This window comes from Canis lupus, chromosome X (assembly GCF_003254725.2).
Source record: "Canis lupus dingo isolate Sandy chromosome X, ASM325472v2, whole genome shotgun sequence".
NCBI lineage: Eukaryota > Metazoa > Chordata > Mammalia > Carnivora > Canidae > Canis > Canis lupus.
In genome coordinates, this window is record NC_064281.1 from 62411143 (window position 1) to 62434586 (window position 23444).

Genomic DNA, 23444 nt, shown 5'->3' on the forward strand with positions numbered 1-23444 from the left:
TTCTTGTCTCTTGGTGCTTTAAACATCTTCCCTTTATCTTTGGAATTTGCAAGTTTCACTACGAAATTTTGGGGTGTTGAATGATTTTTATTAATTCTAGGGGGGATCTCTCTATTTCCTGGATCTGAATGCCTGTTTCCATCCCCAAGTTAGGGAAATTCTCAGCTGTGCTTTGTTCAAATACACTTTCTGGTTCTCTGTCCCTTTCGGCGCCCTCTGCAACCCCAATTAAACTTAGATTTTTCCTTCTGAGGTTGTCATTTATTTCCCTTAACCTTTCCTCACAATCTTTTGTTTTTCTCTCTTTTCACCAGCTTCCTTCCTTGCCATCAACTTGTCTTCTATGTCACTAACTCATTCTTCTACCTCATTAACCCTCATGGTTAGGACGTCCAGTTTGGATTGCATCTAATTGAATTAATTTTTAATTTCGGCCTGATTAGCTCTAAATTCTGCAGGCCTGAAGTCTCTTGAATCCCTTATGCTTTTTTCCAGAGCCACCAGTAGCTTTATAATTGTTCTTCTGAATTGGCTTTCTGACGTTGAATTGTAATCCAAATCTAATTCTGTGGGAGAGAGTCCTGTTTCTGATTCTTTATTTTGTGGTGAGTTTTTCCTTCTAATCATTTTGCTCAGTGCAGAGTGGCTAAAAAGAAGTTGTACTGGAAAAAGGATGGAAAAAGGGGTGAAAAAAAAGGGGGGAGGTGAAGAAATAAACAAAAAACATAAAACAAAGAGGGGTATTCCCTGATTCTATATACTGTACTTCCCTCGACTTCCCCTGGGTCTTTCCAGTGCTGCTTGGTTAGAACTTGCTCTTCCCCTTTCCTTCCAGCTGGTCTTCTGTGGGAGGAGCCTGCTGTGCTGATTCTCAGGTGTGTGCACCTGGGAGCGCTGTCCTGCCCCCTGCCAGGTTCACGGGTCAGTTGGAAGTGTTTATCCTGTGAGGCCCCTGCTCCTTGGTGGCCTCAGTCAGTCCCAGGCACAAGGTGACATCAGGAGGAATAATAATAGTGGCAGCCGCCTGCTCTCCAGCCCTGGAGTCAGCTCCAGCAGTAACTACCACACTCTCTCAGTCCACAGGGGCCTGGATGCTCCAGGGGAGGGGCTCACTAATCTGAATAGCTAGGGGCCGCCTGGTGGCAGGAGCTTCCTTGCTGTCCTGTGTTCTCACAGCCTCTACCTGCCACAAGGGGAGCGCTGGATCCTGGGCTATGTCCCCCTGGCGCCTTGTGCTCCAGGGCCTGCGCTGCTGGACTTGCACCTCTGGACCACTCAGCTCACTTTGTGCAGAGCCACCGCCTGAAGTGCTCTCAGGGCTGTGCAGCCCCCTCCGAGCAGAGCTGATGCCTGAGCCGCCACCTGAGCTGCTCTGGGGGTCGTGCAGTTCCCTCCATCCGGAGTCACCTCTGGAGTCGCTCCCTGAGCTTCTCCTGAGGCCCTGCTGAGTCCACGCTCCAGCCCTTTAGGGAGCTCGTCCTGCGGTGTGTGGCACACTCTCCCCTGGGGTGCACTTCCTCTGTTAGTGACCCCGGGAAACTGGGGGGCTCCACTGCCCCACCTGGAATCCTGCCCAAATTCCCTGTCAGCACCTTTCCATCCAGGTAAAGTTCCTGTTTCTCCGTGGGTTGACTTTCCTGTCCTGGAGGCTGTCGCTGCCTGGCCTTAGCCCGGCTCCTCCCTGGGCTCCTCCCCCTTGGATGCTTATTTATTAATTTATTTTTTCCGTCTTCCTACCTTGATAGAAGAGCAAACTCCTCTCACTGTAGCATTCCAGATGTTCTCTCTTTAAATCCCAGACTGAATTCGTAAGTTTTCAAGATGATTTGAAAGTTATCTAGGTAAGTTGGTGGGGACAGGTGACTTGGAGATCATACTCTTCTGCCATATTGCCCCAACTAATAACCATGATTTTTATCTCCCACAAATAACCCCACTAATATGGTTATAATTAAATATTGACAGTAAGACGTTTTGACTAGGATGTGGAAAAATTAGAACCCACATATATTGCTAGTGAGGGTATGTGTTGATGAAACCACATTGGAAAACAGTTTAAAAGTCCCTCAAAAAGTAACCATAACATTCCTATATAATCCAGTGGTTCTACTCCTAGATAGATACCTAGGAGAAATGAAAACATACATGTACACACTATCAAACTTGTACATGGATATTCATAGAAATATTATTTATAATTAACAAAAAAATGGAAACAGCTCAATGTTCAAGAAGGAATGTAGTATATCAATAGAATATAATGTTATTCAGCCACAAAAAGAAATGAAGTAATGATACTTGCTACAAGATGGGTGAATGGGAAAACATTATGCTAAGTGAAAGAGGCCAAAGGCCACATAGTGCATGGCTCCATTTATATGAAATGTCTAGAATAGGCAAATCTATAGAGACAAACCAAATTGGTTTAAGAGGAACAGGTGAAGAGGGGGTTGGGAATGGAGAGATTGCTAATAGGTACTTTGAGTTTCATTTGGGTGAAAATGTTCTGGAAGTGTGTCCTGGTGATAGTTGCACAATATTATAAATGCACACACACATAAAATAACTACTAAATTGAAAATGGTTAAAATGGTAAATTTTATGTTAATTTTATCTCAGTGTAAAAAAGTTTAAAAATGCTTTTGCAAACATTACAACAGAAAAAAAATCAGGCACTCTAATATTTCACTAACTACATTTTTAGAGATATAATAAAATACAATTATTTTTAATAGAATTTTTATTAAAATCAACCCAGTAATATTTGTGGATACACATATAATCAGAACTGCCCTTCTGAAAAAAAATTATAAATCTTTTAAAAATGAATTTGCTATTTTATTTGTTCACATGCTGGTAATAAAGTTCTATTTCAAAAAGAATTCTCTTTGAATTACAGAAAATAGTTAAACTTTTTAATAAAAGCAACATAGAAAACTATAAGAATTTTGGAAGAAACTTTTTGGGATCTCCCTATTTTGTGAAATTATCACATATGGGAGTTAAAATTCAAAGATTTAACATAAATTACACAAAAAGAAATTGACAGAGTGAAAACATATTTTTTGTATATTTCACTATTATGATCACAAAATGTATAAAGGTTTCATGTTAGCTACTTTGTGACTAATAATCAGTATGAAGGTGTTCTGAAATTAAACTGATGTTAAAGAAAAGCTGTGTTTATAAAATATTTGATAAAAATATTCATCTCTATTAACATTACAACATGGAGGCATATATTACCAAATTATGAAACTATATAGGGCAGCTTTAAACAGTACTCTGGGATTCTTCTTTTTTCATCTTTTTTGACCTCTTCTTTTTCAGCTACTTCTTTTCCCACTTCAGCTTTCTTGTTTTCCTTTCCATTTCTTCCATCTTTCCCATCTCCATTTCCATTTTCTTCTGCTCCATCTTCCTCTTTCTCTTTTCCACCTTTCTTATTTCCAACCTCTTCTTTATTTCCACGTTTCTCCTCTTTTCCATCTTTATCCACTCTTCCATCTTCATTCTCTTTTCTATCATCTCCCTGTTTTTTTTCTCCTGTGTCTTTTTCATTTTCAAATTCTTTGACATCTTCTCCTTTCCCTTTTCCATCTTCACCCTCTTTTTCATCTCCTTTCTTTTTTTCTTTTTCTTCTTCCTCTTTGCTATTTGCTCCTTTCCCCTTTCCCTCTTCACCATTTTTTCATCTCCTTTCTCTTTTTTCTCTTCTTCTTTTCCATCTCCTTTTCCTTTTCCATCTTCATCCTTTTTTCTATCTCCTTTTCCTTTTTTATCTTTGTACTCTTTCTCATCTTCTCTATTCTCTGTTCTCTTTTTTTGGTCTTCTACATATCCTTCCTGATCTTTTCCCTCAGAAGATGAAAAAGCTGTTGCCACTGCTTCCTTCATTTCTATTCCCTCTTCTTCAACATCTTCATTTTTTTCTTCTTTCATTTCCTCAAGTAATTTTTCAGGAGTTTGTGGCTATATGTATAGAGAAAATTAAAAAAGATTATATTTGAAATTTTGGAACTAGTTTTCTTAAGTATTTAGACACAATTATGCCTATTTTATAAAAAGAATGATACTTCATTTACAAGAAATTAATTTTCCTGTGAAAAACACCTCCTAAATATCATAACATAGGGAAAACATTCTAGGAAATAGAAGTAACTAAAATATTTCCACAGAAACATGTACAAATAAATATTTGGAATTATAAATTCAGGAAAATATATACAGAATTTTTATTACAGATATGGGAAACAATAAACAGAAAAGTGACATATTCTTTATCAGCGATTCTCAATGAGAAACAAAATGCAGTCCTTGAGGAAATAATATTTCATTTCTATAATAGTGAGATTTAGGTTTTCTTTGAAAACAATTACTTGAAAAGCATTTTATCAAGTAGACTGTAGGGGGAGAGGTAAGATGGCAGTGTACAAGGAAGATCTTAGATTTTCCTTGTCCCTCAACCTAGAAAACTAACAAATAATTCTGAACACCCAAGAAATCTGCATGAGGAGTTATAAAATAAATTGCACAAATAGAAGCAGAGAAGAGTCCAAATCAAGAAAGTGAGATGTGGGGAACCCTGGGTGGCACAGCGGTTTGGCGCCTGCCTTTGGCCCAGGGCGCGATCCTGGAGACCCGGGATCGAATCCCACGTCGGGCTCCCGGTGCATGGAGCCTGCTTCTCCCTCTACCTGTGTCTCTGCCTCTCTGTCTCTCTCTCTCTCTGTGTGACTATCATAAATAAATAAAAATTAAAAAATAAAAAAGAAAGTCAGATGTGAGGAGTAGGGGCAAGATGGCGGAAGAGTAGGGTCTCCAAATCACCTGTCTCCACCAAATTACCTAGAAAAGCTTCAAATTATCCTGAAAATCTATGAATTCGGCCTGAGAATTAAAGAGAGAACACCTAGAATGCTACAGTGAGAAGAGTTCGCGCTTCTATCAAGGTAAGAAGACGGGAAAAAAGAAATAAAGAAACAAAAGGCATCCAAGGGGGAGAGGCCCCACGAGGAGCTGGGCTGAGGCCGGGGGAGTGTCCCCAGGACAGGAGAGCCCCGTCACAGAGAAGCAGGAGCTGCACTAACCTTCCCGGGTGGAAAGGGGCTCGCAGGGAGTTGGAGCAGGACCCCAGGAGGGCGGGGATGCCCTCGGGTTCCCTGGGACAGTAACAGAGCAACTGCACGCCCAGGAGAGTGCGCCGAGCTCCCTAAGGGCTGCAGCGCGCACAGCGGGACCCGGAGCAGCTCAGAGGGGCTCGGGGGCGGCTCCGCGGAGGGGGCTGCGGGGCGGGAGCAGCTCGGAGGGGCTCCGGCAGAGGAAGAGGGTCTGTGCAGAGGGGGCAGCGCGGTTCCAGGAGCAGCTCTGAGGGGCTTGGGGGGCGGCTCCGCGGAGCCGGGAGCGTGAATCCAACAGCGCAGGCCCCGGAGCACAGGGCGCCGGGACACAGCCCAGGATCCGGCCTCCCCCTGGGACAGGCAGAGGCCTGGAGGGCCCAGGACAGCAAGGACGCTCCTACCCCGAGCTGAGCAGATCAGCAGCCCCACCCCGGAGCCTCCAGGCCCTGCAGACGGAGAGCTCTGGAGTTCCTGCCGGAGCTGAATCCAGGTTTCCAGAGCTGGCCCCGCCACTGGGACTGTTGCTCCTGGGGCCTCACAGGGTAAAAAACCCCCACTGAGCCCTGCACCAAGCAGGGGACAGAGCAGCTCCCCCAAGTGCTAACACCTGAAAATCAGCACAACAGGCCCCTCCCCCAGAAGACCAGCTAGACGGACAATTTCCAGAGGAAGCCAAGGAACTTAAAGTACAAAGAATCAGAAGATACTCGCCCGTGGTTCTTTTTTTCTTTCTTTTTTTTTTGTTGTTGTTTTGTTTTGTTTTGTTTTGCTTTTTGATTTGTTTCCTTCCCTCACCCCCTTTTTTTCCTTTCTTTTTTTTTCTTTCGCTTTTTCTTCTTCTTTTTTGTTTTTTTCTTCCTTTTTTTTCCTCTTTCTCTTTTCTTTCCTTCTTTCTCTCCTCTCTTTTTCTCCTTTTCCCAATACAACTTGCTTTTGGCCACTCTGCACTGAGCAAAATGACTAGAAGGAAAACCTCACCTCAAAAGAAAGAATCAGAAAAAGTCCTCTCTCCCACAGAGTTACAAAATCTGGATTACAATTCAATGTCAGAAAGCCAATTCAGAAGCAGTATGATATAGCTCCTGGTGGCTCTAGAAAAAAGCATAAAGGACTCGAGAGACTTCATGACTGCAGAATTTAGAGCTAATCAGGCAGAAATTAAAAATCAATTGAATGAGATGCAATCCAAACTAGAAGTCCTAACGACAAGGGTTAACGAGGTGGAAGAACGAGTGAGTGACATAGAAGACAAGTTGATAGCAAAGACAGAGACTGAGGAGAAAAGAGACAAACAATTAAAAGACCATGAAGATAGATTAAGGGAAATAAACGACAGCCTAAGGAAGAAAAACTTACGTTTAATTGGTGTTCCCGAGGGCACTGAAAGGGACAGAGGGCCAGAATATGTATTTGAACAAATTCTAGCTGAAAACTTTCCTAATCTGGGAAGGGAAACAGGCATTCAGATCCAGGAAAGAGAGAGATCCCCCCCTAAAATCAATAAAAACCATTCAACACCTCGACATTTAATAGTGAAGCTTGCAAATTCCAAAGATAAAGAGAAGATCCTTAAAGCAGCAAGAGACAAGAAATCCCTGACTTTTATGGGGAGGAGTATTAGGGTGACAGCAGACCTCTCCACAGAGACCTGGCAGGCCAGAAAGGGTTGGCAGGATTTATTCAGGGTCCTAAATGAGAACAACATGCAACCAAGAATACTTTATCCAGCAAGGCTCTCATTCAAAATGGAAGGAGAGATAAAGAGCTTCCAAGACAGGCAGGAACTGAAAGAATATGTGACCTCCAAACCAGTTCTGCAAGAAATTTTAAGGGGGACTCTAAAAATTCCCCTTTAAGAAGAAGTTCAGTGGAACAATCCACAAAAACAAGGACTGAATAGATATCATGATGACACTAAACTCATATCTCTCAATAGTAACTCTGAATGTGAACGGGCTTAATGACCCCATCAAAAGGTGCAGGGTTTCAGAATGGATAAAAAAGCAGGACCCATCTATTTGCTGTCTACAAGAGACTCATTTTAGACAGAAGGACACCTACAGTCTGAAAATAAAAGGTTGGAGAACCATTTACCATTCGAATGGTCCTCAAAAGAAAGCAGGGGTAGCCATCCTTATATCAGAAAAACTAAAATTTACCCCGAAGACTGTAGTGAGAGATGAAGAGGGACACTATATCATACTTAAAGGATATATCCAACAAGAGGACTTAACAATCCTCAATATAGGGATCCCTGGGTGGCGCAGCGGTTTAGCGCCTGCCTTTGGCCCAGGGCGCGATCCTGGAGACCCGGGATCGAATCCCACATCGGGCTCCCGGTGCATGGAGCCTGCTTCTCCCTCTGCCTGTGTCTCTGCCTCTCTCTCTCTCTCTCTGTATGACTATCATAAATAAATAAAAATTAAAAAGTGTAAAAAAAAAAACAAAAAAAAAAACAAAACAAAACAAAAAACAATCCTCAATATATATGCCCCGAATGTGGGAGCTGCCAAATATATCAATCAATTATTAACCAAAGTGAAGTAATACTTAGATAATAATACAATTATACTTGGTGACTTCAATCTAGCTCTTTCTATACTCGATAGGTCTTCTAAGCACAACATCTCCAAAGAAATGAGAGCTTTAAATGATACACTGGACCAGATGGATTTCACAGATATCTACAGAACTTTACATCCAAACTCAACTGAATACACATTCTTCTCAAGTGCACATGGAACTTTCTCCAGAATAGACCACATACTGGGTCAAAAATCGGGCCTGAACTGGTACCAAAAGATTGGGATCATCCCCTGCATATTCTCAGACCATAATGCCTTGAAATGAGAACTAAGTCACAACAAGAAGTTTGGAAGGATCTCAAACACGTGGAGGTTAAGGACCATCCTGCTAAAAGATAAAAGGGTCAACCAGGAAATTAAGGAAGAATTAAAAAGATTCATGGAAACTAATGAGAATGAAGATACAACCAGTCAAAATCTTTGGGATGCAGCAAAAGTAGTCCTAAGGGGGAAATACATCGCAATACAGGCATCCATCCAAAAACTGGAAAGAACTCAAATACAAAAGCTAACCTTACACATAAAGGAGCTAGAGAAAAAACAGCAAATAGATCCTACACCCAGGAGTAGCAGAGAGTTAATAAAGATTCGAGCAGAACTCAACGAAATCGAGACCAGAAGAACTGTGGAACAGATCAACAGAACCAGGAGTTGGTTCTTTGAAAGAATTAATAAGATAGATAAACCATTAGCCAGCCTTATTAAAAAGAAGAGAGAGAAGACTCAAATTAATAAAATCATGAATGAGAAAGGACAGATCACTACCAACACCAAGGAAATACAAACGATTTTAAAAACATATTATGAACAGCTATATGCCAATAAATTAGGCAATCTAGAAGAAATGGACGCATTCCTGGAAAACCACAAACTGCCAAAACTGGAACAGGAAGAAAGAGAAAACCTGAACAGGCCAATAACCAGGGAGGAAATTGAAGCAGTCATCAAAAACCTCCCAAGACACAAGAGTCCAGGGTCAGATTGCTTCCCAGGGGAATTTTATCAAACGTTTAAAGAAGAAACCATACCTATTCTCCTAAAGCTGTTTGGAAAGATAGAAAGAGATGGAGTACTTCCAAATTCGTTCTATGAGGCCAGCATCACCTTAATTCCAAAACCAGACAAAGACCCCACCAAAAAGGAGAATTACAGACCAATATCCTTGATGAACATGGATGCAAAAATTCTCAACAAGATACTGGCCAATAGGATCCAATAGTACATCAAGAAAATTATTCACCATGACCAAGTAAGATTTATCCCCGGGACACAAGGCTGGTTCAACACCCGTAAAACAATCAATGTGATTCATCATATCAGCAAGAGAAAAACCACGAACAATATGATCCTCTCATTAGATGCAGAGAAAGCATTTGACAAAATACAGCATCCATTCCTGATCAAAACTCTTCAGAGTGTAGGGATAGAGGGAACATTCCTCAACATCTTAAAAGCCATCTACGAAATGCACACAGCAAATATCATTCTCAATGGGGAAGCACTGGGAGCCTTTCTCCTAAGATCAGGAACAAGACAGGGATGTCCACTCTCACCACTGCTATTCAACATAGTACTGGAAGTCCTAGCCTCAGCAATCAGACAACAAAAAGACATTAAAGGCATTCAAATTGGCAAAGAAGAAGTCAAACTCTCCCCTCTTCGCCGATGACATGATACTCTACTTAGAAAACCCAAAAGCCACCACTCTAAGATTGCTAGAACTCATACAGCAATTCGGCAGCATGGCACGATACAAAATCAATGCCCAGAAATCAGTGGCATTTCTATACACTAACAATGAGACTGAAGAAAGAGAAATTAAGGAGTCAATCCCTTACAATTGCACCCAAAAGCATAAGATACCTAGGAATAAACCTAACCAAAGATGTAAAGGATCTATACCCTGAAAAGTATTAAACACTTCTGAAAGAAATAGAGGAAGACACAAAGAGATGGAAAAATATTCCATGCTCATGGATTGGCAGAATTAATATTGTGAAAATGTCAATGTTACCCAGGGCAATATACACGTTTAATGCAATCCCTATCAAAATACAATGGACTTTCTTCAGAGAGTTAGAACAAATTATTTTAAGATTTGTGTGGAATCAGAAAAGACCCCGAATAGCCAGGGGAATTTTAAAAAAGAAAACCATATCTGGGGGCATCACAATGCCAGATTTCAGGTTGTACTACAAAGCTGTGGTCATCAAGACAGTGTGGTTCTGGCACAAAAACAGACACATAGATGAATGGAACAGAATAGAGAACCCAGAAGTGGACCCTGAACTTTATGATCAACTAATATTCGATAAAAGAGGAAAGACTATCCATTGGAAGAAAGACAGTCTCTTCAATAAATGGTGCTGGGAAAATTGGACATCCACATGCAGGAAAATGAAACTAGACCACTCTCTTTCACCATACACAAAGATAAACTCAAAATGCATGAAAGATCTAAATGTGAGACAAGATTCCATCAAAATCCTAGAGAAGAACACAGGCAACACCCTTTTTGAACTCGGCCATAGTAACTTCTTGCAAGATACATCCACAAAGGCAAAAGAAACAAAAGCAAAAATGAACTATTGGGACTTCATCAAGATAAGAACTTTTGCACAGCAAAGGATACAGTCAACAAAACTGAAAGACAACTTACAGAATGGGAGAAGATATTTGCAAATGACATATCAGATAAAGGGCTAGTTTCCAAGATCTATAAAGAACTTCTTAAACTCAACACCAAAGAAACAAACAATCCAATCATGAAATGGGCAAAAGACATGAACAGAAATCTCACAGAGGAAGACATAGACATGGCCAACATGCACATGAGAAAATGCTCTGCATCATTTGCCGTCAGGGAAATACAAATCCAAACCACAATGAGATACCACCTCACACCAGTGAGAATGGGGCAAATTAACAAGGCAGGAAACAACAAATGTTGGAGAGGATGCGGAGATAAGGGAACCCTGTTACACTGTTGGTGGGAATGTGACCTGGTGCAGCCACTCTGGAAAACTGTGTGGAGGTTCCTCAAAGAGTTAAAAATAGACCTGCCCTACGACCCAGCAATTGCACTGTTGGGGATTTACCCCAAAGATAAAGATGCAATGAAACTCCGGGAGTTCTGCACCCCGATGTTTATAGCAGCAATGGCCACAATAGCCCAAGTGTGGAAGGAGTCTCGGTGCCCATCGAAAGATGAGTGGATAAAGTAGATGTGGTTTATGTATACAATGGAATATTACTCAGCTATTAGAAATGACAAATACCCATCAATTTCTTCAACATGGATGGAACTGGAGGGTATTATGCTGAGTGAAGTAAGTCAGTCGGAGAAGGACAAACATTATATGTTCTCATTCATGTGGGGAATATAAATAATAGTGAAAGGGAATATAAGGGAAGGGAGAAGAAATGTGTGGGAAATATCAGAAAGGGAGACAGAACGTAAAGACTGCTAACTCTGGGAAACAAACTAGTGGTGGTAGAAGGGGAGGAGGGCGGGGGGTGGGAGTGATTGGGTGATGGGCACTGGGGGTTATTCTGTATGTTGGTAAATTGAACACCAATAAAAAAATAATAAATAAAATAAATAAATAAAATAAAATAAAATAAAAAAAAGAAAGTCAGGATGTGTGGACACATTGTTTGGGGAAGAAATATAGGGATGGGAGGTGCTATGGAGGGATGGGAGCCATGGATATAGAGAAAGGTAAGAGAGAGTGGTGTGCACAGGGAGACACAGAAGGAGAAGACTTCCCCAAAGCCATTGGCTGGGAAAATGAGGAGGGCTGATTTTTGTGATTTTTTGCAACTAGTGGGGATAAAAGACTGGAGTTTTAGATGTACCCAAGGACAGAGGAGCAAAATGGAACCATTTCCGTCTTCTGTCCCTCAGCATAAACGAATCTTAGTAAATAGCACAACCCCAACCCTCGATGCCTAACCTACTTACACCAGGTGCGGCACCCTGCAATCTGCTAGTACTATTTTCCTCAGGGGAATATGCCTAAGGATCATCACAGCAGGCCCCTTCCCCAGAAGACCAGCACAAACCCCTTTATGAACCATGTCTACTGATCAGAGACTTCTACAAAGCTTCATGTCTAATGGAATTAGTATCAATTATCTTAACAAACAAACCAGAGCATATCCAGGTAAAACTCACCACACTGTGGCCAAGGTCCAAACACTGCCCACTGCAAACAAGAAGAGACTACTGACCTGGGGATAGAGCTGCCAAAACAATAGCAGTAGAGTGCACGTAGCACACACAAGAGAAATTCTGGAAGTGCCAGGCCCTGGATACTATACAACTTCTTCATAAAGACGTTACTGTCAGAAGAAGGAAACCTAACAGGCTTTCCTAACACAGAGAAGAAGATAGAGACCTAGACAAAATACCAAAACAGAGCAATTCATTCCAAAAGAAGAAACAAGAAAAGGTCACAACCAGGGATCTAACAGAATCAAATATAAGTAATATCCCTGATTCAGGATTTAAAGCAAAAGTCATAAGGATGCTAGCTGGGCTTGAAAAAAACATGGAAGATGTCAGGGAGACCATTACCACAGAGATAAAGGAGCTAAAAAATATTCAGGCTGAGATGAAAAATGCAATAACTGAGATTTGAAACTAACTGGATTATTGACCACAAGGATAGATGAAGTAGATGAACAGATAAATGATACAGAAAATAGAATTGTAGAAAATAATGAAGCTGAACAAAAGAGAGAAAGAAAAATTGTGGAACATGAGAGTAGACTTAGGTAACACAGTGACTCCATTAAACAAAATAACATTCATTCATACAAATCCCAGAAGAACAAGAGAGAGAAAAGGGGGCAGGAGTTTTATTTGAAGAAATTATAGCTAAAAACTTGTCTAATCTGGGGACAGAAACAGACATACAAATCCATCATGCACAGAGAATGCCTATCAAGATTTAAAAAAAGGAAGCCAACACCAAGACATTTTGTAAAGTTTTCAAAAGAAGATGATAAAGAAAAACAAAATCTAAAAGCAGCAAGACAGGGAGGAGTTAAGATGCCAGAAAAATAGGGGGACCCTAATTTTGTCTCATCTCTTGAATAAGGATATCAAGTCATTCTGAACTCCTGAGAAATCAGAGGTCTGAGAGTAAATACTCAAGTATAAAAGTAGAAAAGTGACCACTGGAGGCACATATCCACTAGGGCAAGTCCATAGGAGAATCAGTTCAACAGATCCCTCACCCAGAAGACCAGCACAAACAATTTGCTCACACCAAGTTTACTGATCATAGAGTAATGCAAAGCATCAGCTCTAGGAGAAAATAATATCTAGCCTTCTTTGTACATTTATTTTTATTTTTTCATTTATTTTCTTATTTTTTCAATTCTTTTTAAAAAATTATTTTTAAATATATGTTATATTCATTTTTTATTTTGTGTTTCTTTTCATTGAAACTTATTTTATTTTATACATATATGTATATTTCTTTCTTTCTTTCTTTCTTTCTTTCTTTCTTTCTTTCTTTCTTTCTTTCATCTTGGGATCTGGTTGAATTAACAAGCAGACCAAAATACACCCAGGATCTCGTTTTTGTGTGTGTGTGTGAGTGTGTGTGTGTGTGTGTGTGTGCTTGTTGTTGTTATTGTAGTCGTTTTTTTATTTTTCTCTCTTTCCCTTTCTGGTCAAAATGATGAGATGGAGAAATTCACTGACCCCCCACCAAAAAGAATAAGAGAAAATACTCATAGCTAGTAATTACAGATATAAATAAGATTTCAATACAGATAGATATAAGTAAGATGTCTGAAGTAGAATTTAAAACAATTATAATAGCTGGGCTTGAAAAAAGCATAGAAGACACGAGAGATTCCCTTATCATAGAGATAAAAGGACTGAAATCTAGTCAGGTTGAAATTAAAAATGCTATAACCAGCATGCATTAAATTTTACGCCTCCAAGCGGAGGCCATAAAAAGAGGGATGAATGAGGCAGAAGAGTGATTCAGTGATATAGAAGATAAAATCATGGAAAATAAGGAAGCTAAAAATAAGAGGGAAAGAAAACTGTTAGATCACTAAGGTAGACAGGAAAATCAGTGATACCACAAAGGAAAAATATCCATATTACGGGAATCCCAGAAGAAGAAGAATGGGGAAAAAGGAGCAGAAAGTTTATTTGAACAAATTATAGCTAAGAACAACCCTCATCTGCAGAAGGAAACAGGCATTCATGTTCAAGAGGCAGAGAGCTTCCCTCAAAATTAACAAAAACAGGTCAACTCCATGATATATCATAGTGTAGCTTGAAAAATACAAAGATAAAGAGAAAATTCTGAATGAAGCTCAAGATGAGAAGTCTTTAACTACAAGGGTAGACATAGGGCTAGCAGCAGACCTGTCCACAGAGACCTGACAGGCCACAAATACTGGCATGATATATTCAACATGCTAAATGGGAAAAATATGCAACCAAGAATACTCTATCAAGCAAAGCTATCATTCAGAATAGAAGGAGAGGTAATGATTTTCCAAAACAAATAAAAACTAAAGGAATTCATGAACACTAAAGTAGCCCTGCAAGAAATATTACATGGCACCTTTTCAGCAGAAAGAGACCAAAAGGAACAAATACTAGAAAGGAACAGAGACAATCTATAGAAGCATCTACTTTACAAGTAATAAAATGGCATTAAATTCATATCTTTCAATAATTACTCTGAATATAAATGGACTAAATTCTCCAATCAAAAGGCATAGGGTATCAGGTGGATTAAAAAACAAGACCCATTGACACTGCTTACAAGAAACTTATTATAAACTATAAGACTCCTCCAAATTGAAAGTGAGCAGGTGGAGAACCACTGATCATAATGGTTATTAAAAGAAAACTAGGGTAGCCATACTTATATTAAACAAATGAGATTTTAAACCAAAGACTGTAAGAAGAGATCAGGACACTATATCCTAAAAAGGAGCCTACCCAACAAGAAGATTGGACAATTGTAAATATTTATGCCTTAACATGGGAGCAGCCGAATATATTAAAAAAATAATAACAAACTTAAAGAAACTCATGGCTAATAACACAATAATAGTAGGAGACTTTAACACCCCACTCAAACCAATGGACTGATCATCTAAGCAGAAGACCAACAGGGAAACAAGGGTTTTAAATGACATACTGGATCAGATGGACTTAACCAATATATTCAGAGTGTTTCATCCTAGAGCAGCAGAATTCAATTCCTTTTTGAGAGCACATGGGACATTCTCCAGAATAGACCACATACTGTGTCACAAATCAAGACTCAAACAGTACGAAAAGTTTGAGATCATACCATGCATATTTTCATATCACAATGTATGAAACTCAGGGTCAACCACAAGAAAAAATTTGGTGGATTCCAAGGAAGGGACAACTGGATGATGGGCATTAAGGAGGGAACTTGATGTAATGAGCACTGGGTATTATATGCAACCGATTAATCACTAAATTCTACCCTGAAACTAATAAAAGAAACTTGGAAGGACCACAGATACATGGAGGTTAAAGAACATCCAAATAAAAATAAATATGTCAACCAAGGAATTAAAAAGAATTTAAAAATACATAGAATTAAATAAAAAGAAAAACACAACAGTTCAAAACTTTCATGATGCAGCCAAGGCAGTCCTAAAAAGGAAGTATATAGAAATTCACTGCTTCCTCAAGTAGTAAGAAAAGTCACAAGTATACAACCTAACCTTACACCTAAAGTATTTGGAAAAAGAACAGCAAATGAAGCCTAGATCCAGCAGGAGAAGGAAAATAATAAAGATCAGAACAGAAATCAGTGATACAGAAATTAAAAAAACAACAAGAGTAGAATGGATCAACAAAACTAGGAGCTGGTTCTTAGAAAGAATTAACAATTGATAAACCCCAACTAGATGTATCAAAAAGAAGAAAATGGAGCCAAATAAAATCATGATTGAAATAAAAGAGATCACAATCAATACCACAAAAATACAATTATAAGAGAATATTATAAGCAATTATATGCCAACAAGTCAGACAATATGAAAGAAATGAATAACTTCCTAGAAACACAGAAACTACCAAAGTGAATGAAGAAGAAATAGAAAAATCTGAACAGACCCATAACCAGCAAAGAAATTGAATCAGTATCCAAAAATCTTCCAATAAAGTCTAGAGATGAATGGTTTCCCAGTGGAATTCTGTCAAACATTTAAAGAAGAATCAATGCCTATTCTTGTAAAACTTTTCAAAAAAATTAAAATGGAAGTAATATTTCCTAACTTATTCCATAAGGCCAGCATTACATTGATCCCAAAACCAGATGAAGGCTCCACCAAAAAGAAGAATTACAGACCGATATCCCTGATGAACATAGATGAAAAATTCTCAACAAGATACTAGGTAATTCGATTCAACAGTACAAAAAATAATTATTCACCACAACCAATTGGGATATATTCCTGGCCTGCAGGGATGGTTCAATATCTGCAAATTAATCAACATAATACACCACATTAATAAAAGAAAGTATAAAAATCATATGATTCTAAAGATGCTGGAAAAGCATTTGACAAAATACAACATAATTTCTTGATTAAAAAAAATATAACCCTCAACAAAGTAAAAATAGAGGGAATATACATCAACATTATAAAGATATATACAAAAGACCCATAGCTAAAATCATCCTCATTGGTGAAAAACTGAGAGCTTTTCCCCTAAGGTAAGAATCACAAAATTGATGTCCATCCTCACCATTACTGATAAACATATTGCAAGAAATCCTAACCTCAGCAATCAGACAACAAAAAGAAATAAAAGGCATCCAAATCAGCAAAGATGTCAAATGTTCACTCTTTCAGACCACATGATACTCTATGTTGAATACTTGAAAAACTCCACCAAAAATCCTAGAAATGATACAAAAATTGAGCAGAGTCACAGATGTACAGTCAATGCCTACAAGTCACTTGTGTTTCTATACAACAAAAATAAAGCAAAAAGAGAAATCAAAAAGTCAATCCCATTTACAATTGCACCCAAAACCATAAGATACCTAGTAATAAACCTAACCAAGGAGGTAAAAAACCTGTACTCTGAAAACTATAGAATACTTATGAAAGAAATTAGGGAAGACACAAAGAAATGGAAACTATTCCATGCTCATGGATTGGAAGACCAAATATTAAAATGTCTATACTACAAAAAGCATACTATACATTTAATGCAATTCCTGTCAAAATAACACTAGCATTTTTCTCAGAGCTGGAACAAGTAATTCTTAAATTTGTATGGAAGAAGTAAAGAACGTGAATAGCCAAAGGAATGTTGAAAATGAAAACCAAAGGTGTATGTATCACAACTCTGGACTTCAAGTTATATTACAAAGCTATAGTCATCAAGAAATTATGATATTGGCACAAAAACAGACACAAAGATCAAGGAACAGAATAGAAAACACAGAAATGGACCCACAACTCTATGGTTAACTAAACTTCAACAAAGGAGGAAAGAATATCCCATGGAAAAACTAAAGTGTCTCCTCAACAAATAGTGTTGGGAAAACTTGCAATTGCACTACTAGGCATTTCTCCAAAGTATACAAAAATAGTGATGTGAAGGCACACATTCACCCCAATGTTTATAGTAGGAATGTCCACCATAGCTAAAATATGGAAGGAGCCCAGATGTCTACTGACTGATAAATGAATAAAGAAGTGATTTTCTATATATTTTATATATATAAAGAAGTGATTTCATATATATAAAATATATAATATATTATTAAATTAAATATATTATATTTAATATATATATATTTATATATAAAGTTGTAAGGTTAGGTTGTATACTAGCTTTTTATAACTAAAAAGGAGAAATAATGGAATATTCCAATATATATAATGGAATGTATATAATGGAATATTATATATATATATATATATGAATATTCCTCAGCCATCAAAAAGAATGAAATCTTGCCATTTGCAACTGTGTGGATGGAACTAGAAGGAACTATGCTAAGTGAAATAGATCAGTCAGAGAAAGCCAAATACCATAAGATTTCACTCATATGTGGAGTTTAAGAAACAAAACTGATGAACACAGGGGAAGAGAGGGAGCAATAAAATAAGATAAAAACAGAGAGAGGGAGGCAAAAGATGATAGATTCTTGACTATTGGGAACAAACTGAGGGTTGCTGTAGGGGTGGTGGATAGGGGGATGGGGTAACTGGGTGATGTATATTAAGGAGGGCACATGATGGAATGAGCACTGGGCATTATATGCAACTGATGAATCACTAAATTCTACCTCTGAAACTAATAATACACTATATGTTAACTAACTTGAATTTATATAAAAAATAATGAAATAAAAGCAGCAATACAAAAGAAGTCCCTAACTTACAAGGGAAGACCAATAAACCTAGCAGCAGATCTCTCCATGAAATCTTGCTAAGCCAGAAGGGCGTAGTATGATACATTCAACATGCTGAATAGGACAAATTTACATCCAAGAATATTTTATACAACAAGGCTAACATTCAAAATATAAGGAGATAAAAAAGAGTTTCTCTGAAGAAAAAACAAAACTAAAGGAGCTGGTGACCAGCCCTTCAAGAATATTAGGGGACACTTTTAGTGGTAAGGAAAGAACAAAAGGGACAAAGACTAGAAAGGAGGAGGGAAAATCTCTCCAGAAACAACAAGAAAACCAGTAATAAAATGGCACTAAATTCATAACTATAAATAATTACTCTAAATATCAAAAGACATAGGGTGTCAGAATAGATAAAAAAAAACCCTGAAGACCCAACTATATGTTGCCTACAAGAGAGTTATGAGAACTAAAGACACCTGCAGATTGAAAGTGAGAGGATAAGGTGCCTGGCTAGCTCAGTGGGTACAGCATGAGAGACTCTGAAATTGAGAGGATGGAGATCCATTTGTCATGCAAATGGCCATCTAGAGAAATCTGGAGGGGATCCCTGGGTGGCTCAGCAGTTTAGCGCCTGCCTTCCACCCAAGGCATGATCCTGGAGTCCTGGGATCGAGAGTCCCACATTGTGCTCCCTGCATAGGGCCTGCTTCTCCCTCTGCCTCTCTCTCTCTCTCTCTCTCTCTGTGAGTGTGTGTGTGTCTCCCATGAAAAAATAAATAAAATCTTAAAAAAAGGAGAAAGCTGGAATAGCCATACTTATAATAGACAAACTAGATTTTATTTTATTTATTTTATTTCTATATTCATGAGAGACAGAGACAGAGAGAGATGCAGAGACATAGGCAGAGGGAGAAGCAGGGTCCATGCAGGGAGCCTGAGGTGGGACTCGATCCTGGGTCTCCAGGATCACACCCTGGGCCAAAGGTGGCGCTAAACTGCTGAGCCACCCAGGCTGCCCCAATAAACTAGATTTTAAACCACAGACTATAATAAGAGATGAAGAAGGGCACTATATCATAATAAGGAGTACATCCAAAAGGAAGACCTAACAATCATAAATGTTTATGAACCCAACATGAGGGCATCCAAATATATAAAAGTTAATAAACATAAAAGAACTCATTGATAATTATGCAATAATAGTATGGGACTTTAACATCCCATTTACATCAATGGAAAGATCATATAAGCAGTAAATCAACAAGGAAACAATGACTCTGAATGAGACACTGAACCCAATGGACTTAACAGATATATTCAGAACATTTCATCCTAAAGCAACAGAATACACATTCTTTTCACATGCACAAGGGACATTCTCATCAACAGATCACATACCAGGTTACAACCCAGGCTTCAAAAAGTATAAAATAATATAGATCATACCATGTATATTTTCTTTCTTTTTTTTTTCCATGTATATTTTCTGATCACAGCACTCTGAAACTTGAAGTCAACTACAAGAAAAAAAATGGGAAGACCACAAATACATGGGAGTTAAAGAAAAGTCTGCTAAATAATGAACGAGTCAACCAGGCTATCAAGAGAAAATTTAAAAATATATGGAAACAAGTTAAAATTAAAATATTATGGTCCAAAACCTTTGTGATAGAGCACAAGCAGTCCGAAGAGGGAAGTATATAGCAATATAGGCCTACCTCGCTAAGCAAGAAAAATCTCAAATATGTAACCTAACGTAACACCCAAAAGAATTAGAAAAATGATAGAAAGCAAAGCCTGAATCCCAGAAAATAAGATAATTAATAAAAATTATGCCAGAAATAAATGATATAGAAAAGTGAACAATAACAACAACAAAACAGTAGAACAGATCAATGAAACCAGGAGTTGATTCTTTGAAAAATTAATAATATTGATAAACTCCTAGCCAGACTTATCAAAAAGGAAAGGGAAAGGACACAAATTTAAAAACCACAAACAAGAGAGGAGAAATAACAATGTATACTACATAAATAGAATTTTAAGAGAATATTAAGAAAAATTATATGCCACAAAATCAATTGGGAAAAAAAAGATAAATTACTAGAAACATACAAACTACCAAAACTGAAACAAGAAGAAATAAAAAATTAGAACAGACCCATAGCCTTCAAAGAAACTGGATCAGTAATTAAAATATCCCAACAAACAGAATTCCAAGGGCAAGATGGCTTCCAAGACGAATTTTACCAAACATTTGAAGAAGCGTTAAATACCTATTTTTCTCGAACTATTTAAAAAAATAGAAATGGAAGGAAAACTTTCAAATTCATCTATGAGGCCTGCATTGCACTGATATCAAAGCCACATAAAGATTCCACTAAAAAAAAGAACTGCAGTCCAATATCCCTGATGAACATGGAGGCAAAAATTCTCAAAAAAATGCTAGCAAGCCCAATCTAACAGTACATTGACAAAATCATTCTCCATGATCAATGGGATTTATTCCTAGGTTGGAAGGATGATTCAATATTTGCAAATAAATCAATGTGATATACCACATTAATAAAAGAAAAATAAGATCCATATGATCCTCCCAGTAGATGCAAAAAAATAATAAATATAGCACTCATTTTGTTAAAAAACCTCAAGAAAAGTACCTCAATGTCACACACATGATATATGAAAAATCTACAGTTAATATTTTCAATGGGGAAAAACAGAGTTTTTCCTCGATAGTCAGGAACAAGATGGGGATGTCCACTCTCACCACTGCTATTTTACCATAGTACTGGAAGTCTGAGCCCCAGCAATGAGGTAACATGCATCCCAATCAGCAAAGAAGTAGTCAAACTTTCACTATTTGCAGAAGAAATGATACAATATAGAGAAAACCCAAAATACTCCACCGATAAACTTCTAGACTAATAAAGGAATTCAGTAAAGTTGCAGGATATAAAATCAATGTACAGAAATCTATTGTGTTTCTGTACACCAATAATGAAGGAGCAGAAAAGGAAATCAAGGAATCAATCCTATTTACAATTGCACCAGAAACCATAAAATATCTAGGAATCAATCTAACCAAAATGGTAAAAGATCTGTGCTCTGAAAACTATGAAACACTAATGAAAGAAAGTGAAGATGGTACAAAGAAATGAAAACAAAATATTCTATGCTCAAGGATTGAAAGAACAAATATTGTTAAAATGTCTATACCATACAAAGCAAACTACACATTTAATTCAATCTCTATCAATATATCAACAGCATTTTTCAAAGAGTTAGAACAAACAATCCTAAATTTTGTATGGAACAACAAAAGAAGTGGAAAAGCCAAAGCAACCTTGAAAAAGAAAAGTGAAGCTGGAAGCATCACAATTATAGACTTCAAATTATATTTAAAAAAAGCTGTAGTGATCAAGACAGTATAGTATTGAAAAAAACACAGTATAGTATTGGCACAAAAACAGACACATAGATCAGTGGAACAGAATAGAGAATCCAAAATTGGACCCACAACTATATACCAACTAATCCTCAACAAGACAGGAGAGAATATCCAATGGAAAAGTCTCTTCAACAAATGGTACTGGGAAAATTCAACAGCCACATGCAGAAAAATGAAACTGGACAACTTTCTTACATCATATGCAAAAATAAACTAAAAATGAATTAAAAACCTAAATATGAGACAGGAAACCATCAGAATCCTAAAGGAGAACACAGGCTATAATTTCTTTGACATTGGCCAAAGAAACTTCTTACTAGATATGTCTCTCAAAGCAAGGAAATAAAAGCAAAATGAACTATTGGGACTTCATCAAGATAAAAAAGCTTCTGTACAGCATAGGAAACAATCAACAAAACTAAAAGGTAATCTTCAGAATGGGAGAAGATATTTGTAAATGACATATGTGATAAAGGGTTAGTATCCAATATATATGAAAAAATTATGAAACTCAATTCCTGAGGAAAAAAAATCCAGTTAAGAAATGGGCAGAAGACATGAAAAGCACTTTTTTAAAGAATACATGCCAATGGCTAAAGACACATGAAAATTTGCTTGACATCACTCAGTCATCATGGAAATACAAATCATAACCAAAATGAGATATCACCTCATCCCTGTCAGAATGGCTAAAATTAACAAACAGAAATCAACAGCTGTTGGCATGGATGTGGGGAAAGGGAAACCCTCTTACACTGGTGGTGGGAAGGCAAACAGGTCTAGCCACTGTGAAAAACTTTATGGAGTTTCCTCAAAAAGTTAAAGATAGAGCTACTCTATTGACCCAGCAATTGCACTACTAGGTATTTACCAAGAGGATACAAAATACAAAAATACAGATCCAAAGGGATACATACACCCTGATGTTTATAGCAGTATTATCAGTAATATCCAAACTATGGAGAGAGCCCAATGTTCATGGACTGATGAATGGATAAAGATTATATATATATTAAGATTATATATATATAAAATTATATTATAATTAATTATATAATAATATAATTTCTATATATATATAGAAAGCAAAGCCTGATTTTATATATATAAATAAATATATAAATATATATAAAAATATATATAAATATATATATGTAGAATCAGTATAGATTCTATAGAATCTACTACTCAGCCATCAAGAGGAATGATATCTTGCCATTTTCAATGATGTGGATGGAGCTAGAGAGTCTATGTCAAATGAAATAAGTCAGTGAGAAAAAGACCAGTATCACATGATTTTACTCATATGTGGAATTTAAGAAACAGAAGAGATAAACATATAGGAGGAAAAGAATGAGAAGCAAACCAGAAAACAAACTCAAATATACAGAAGAAACTGATGGTTGCCTGAGGGGAGGTAAGTGAGGGGTCAGTTAAATGTGTGATGGATATTAGGGAGGGCAAATGTGATGGACACTCACTGTTGTATGCAAGTGATAAACCACTATATTCCACACCTGAAATACTATGATACTGTATGTGTGTTAATTGGAATTTAAATATAAAAAAATTAAAAGTATTTTACCTTATAACACAGGGTCACTTCCAAAAAAATTTTCCCTAAATGCACAGCTTTGATTTGTAAATTAGTGATTATATCCCATTTTAATTGTTTTACTGCAATACCTAAGAATAAGAAATGCATTAAAAATGCAAATTGAGGGCAGCCATGGTGGCTCAGCAGTTTGGCGCTGCCTTCAGCCTGGGGCGTGATCCTGGATATCCGAGATCGAGTCCCACGTCAGGCGCCCTGCATGGGATCTGTTTCTCCCTCTGCCTGTGTCTCTGCCACCCCTCCCCACCGTGTGTCTCTCATGAATAAATA

The 23444-nt window shown here is 37.6% G+C and overlaps 1 protein-coding gene across 3 annotated transcripts in view; it reads right to left on the minus strand.

Annotated features, from left to right (window-relative positions):
* Positions 1-2579: 2579 nt before the first annotated feature.
* The window catches only part of HMGN5 (high mobility group nucleosome binding domain 5), a 30663-nt gene continuing 9798 nt past the window's right edge, over positions 2580-23444 (minus strand). For all 3 annotated transcript variants that reach the window (XM_035711738.2, XM_035711735.2, XM_035711736.2), the window contains one exon: positions 2580-3972. In XM_035711738.2, coding sequence (XP_035567631.1) covers positions 3331-3972 — 642 coding nt within the window. In that variant the 3' untranslated portion in view covers positions 2580-3330. The remainder of the gene's footprint in view (positions 3973-23444) is intronic.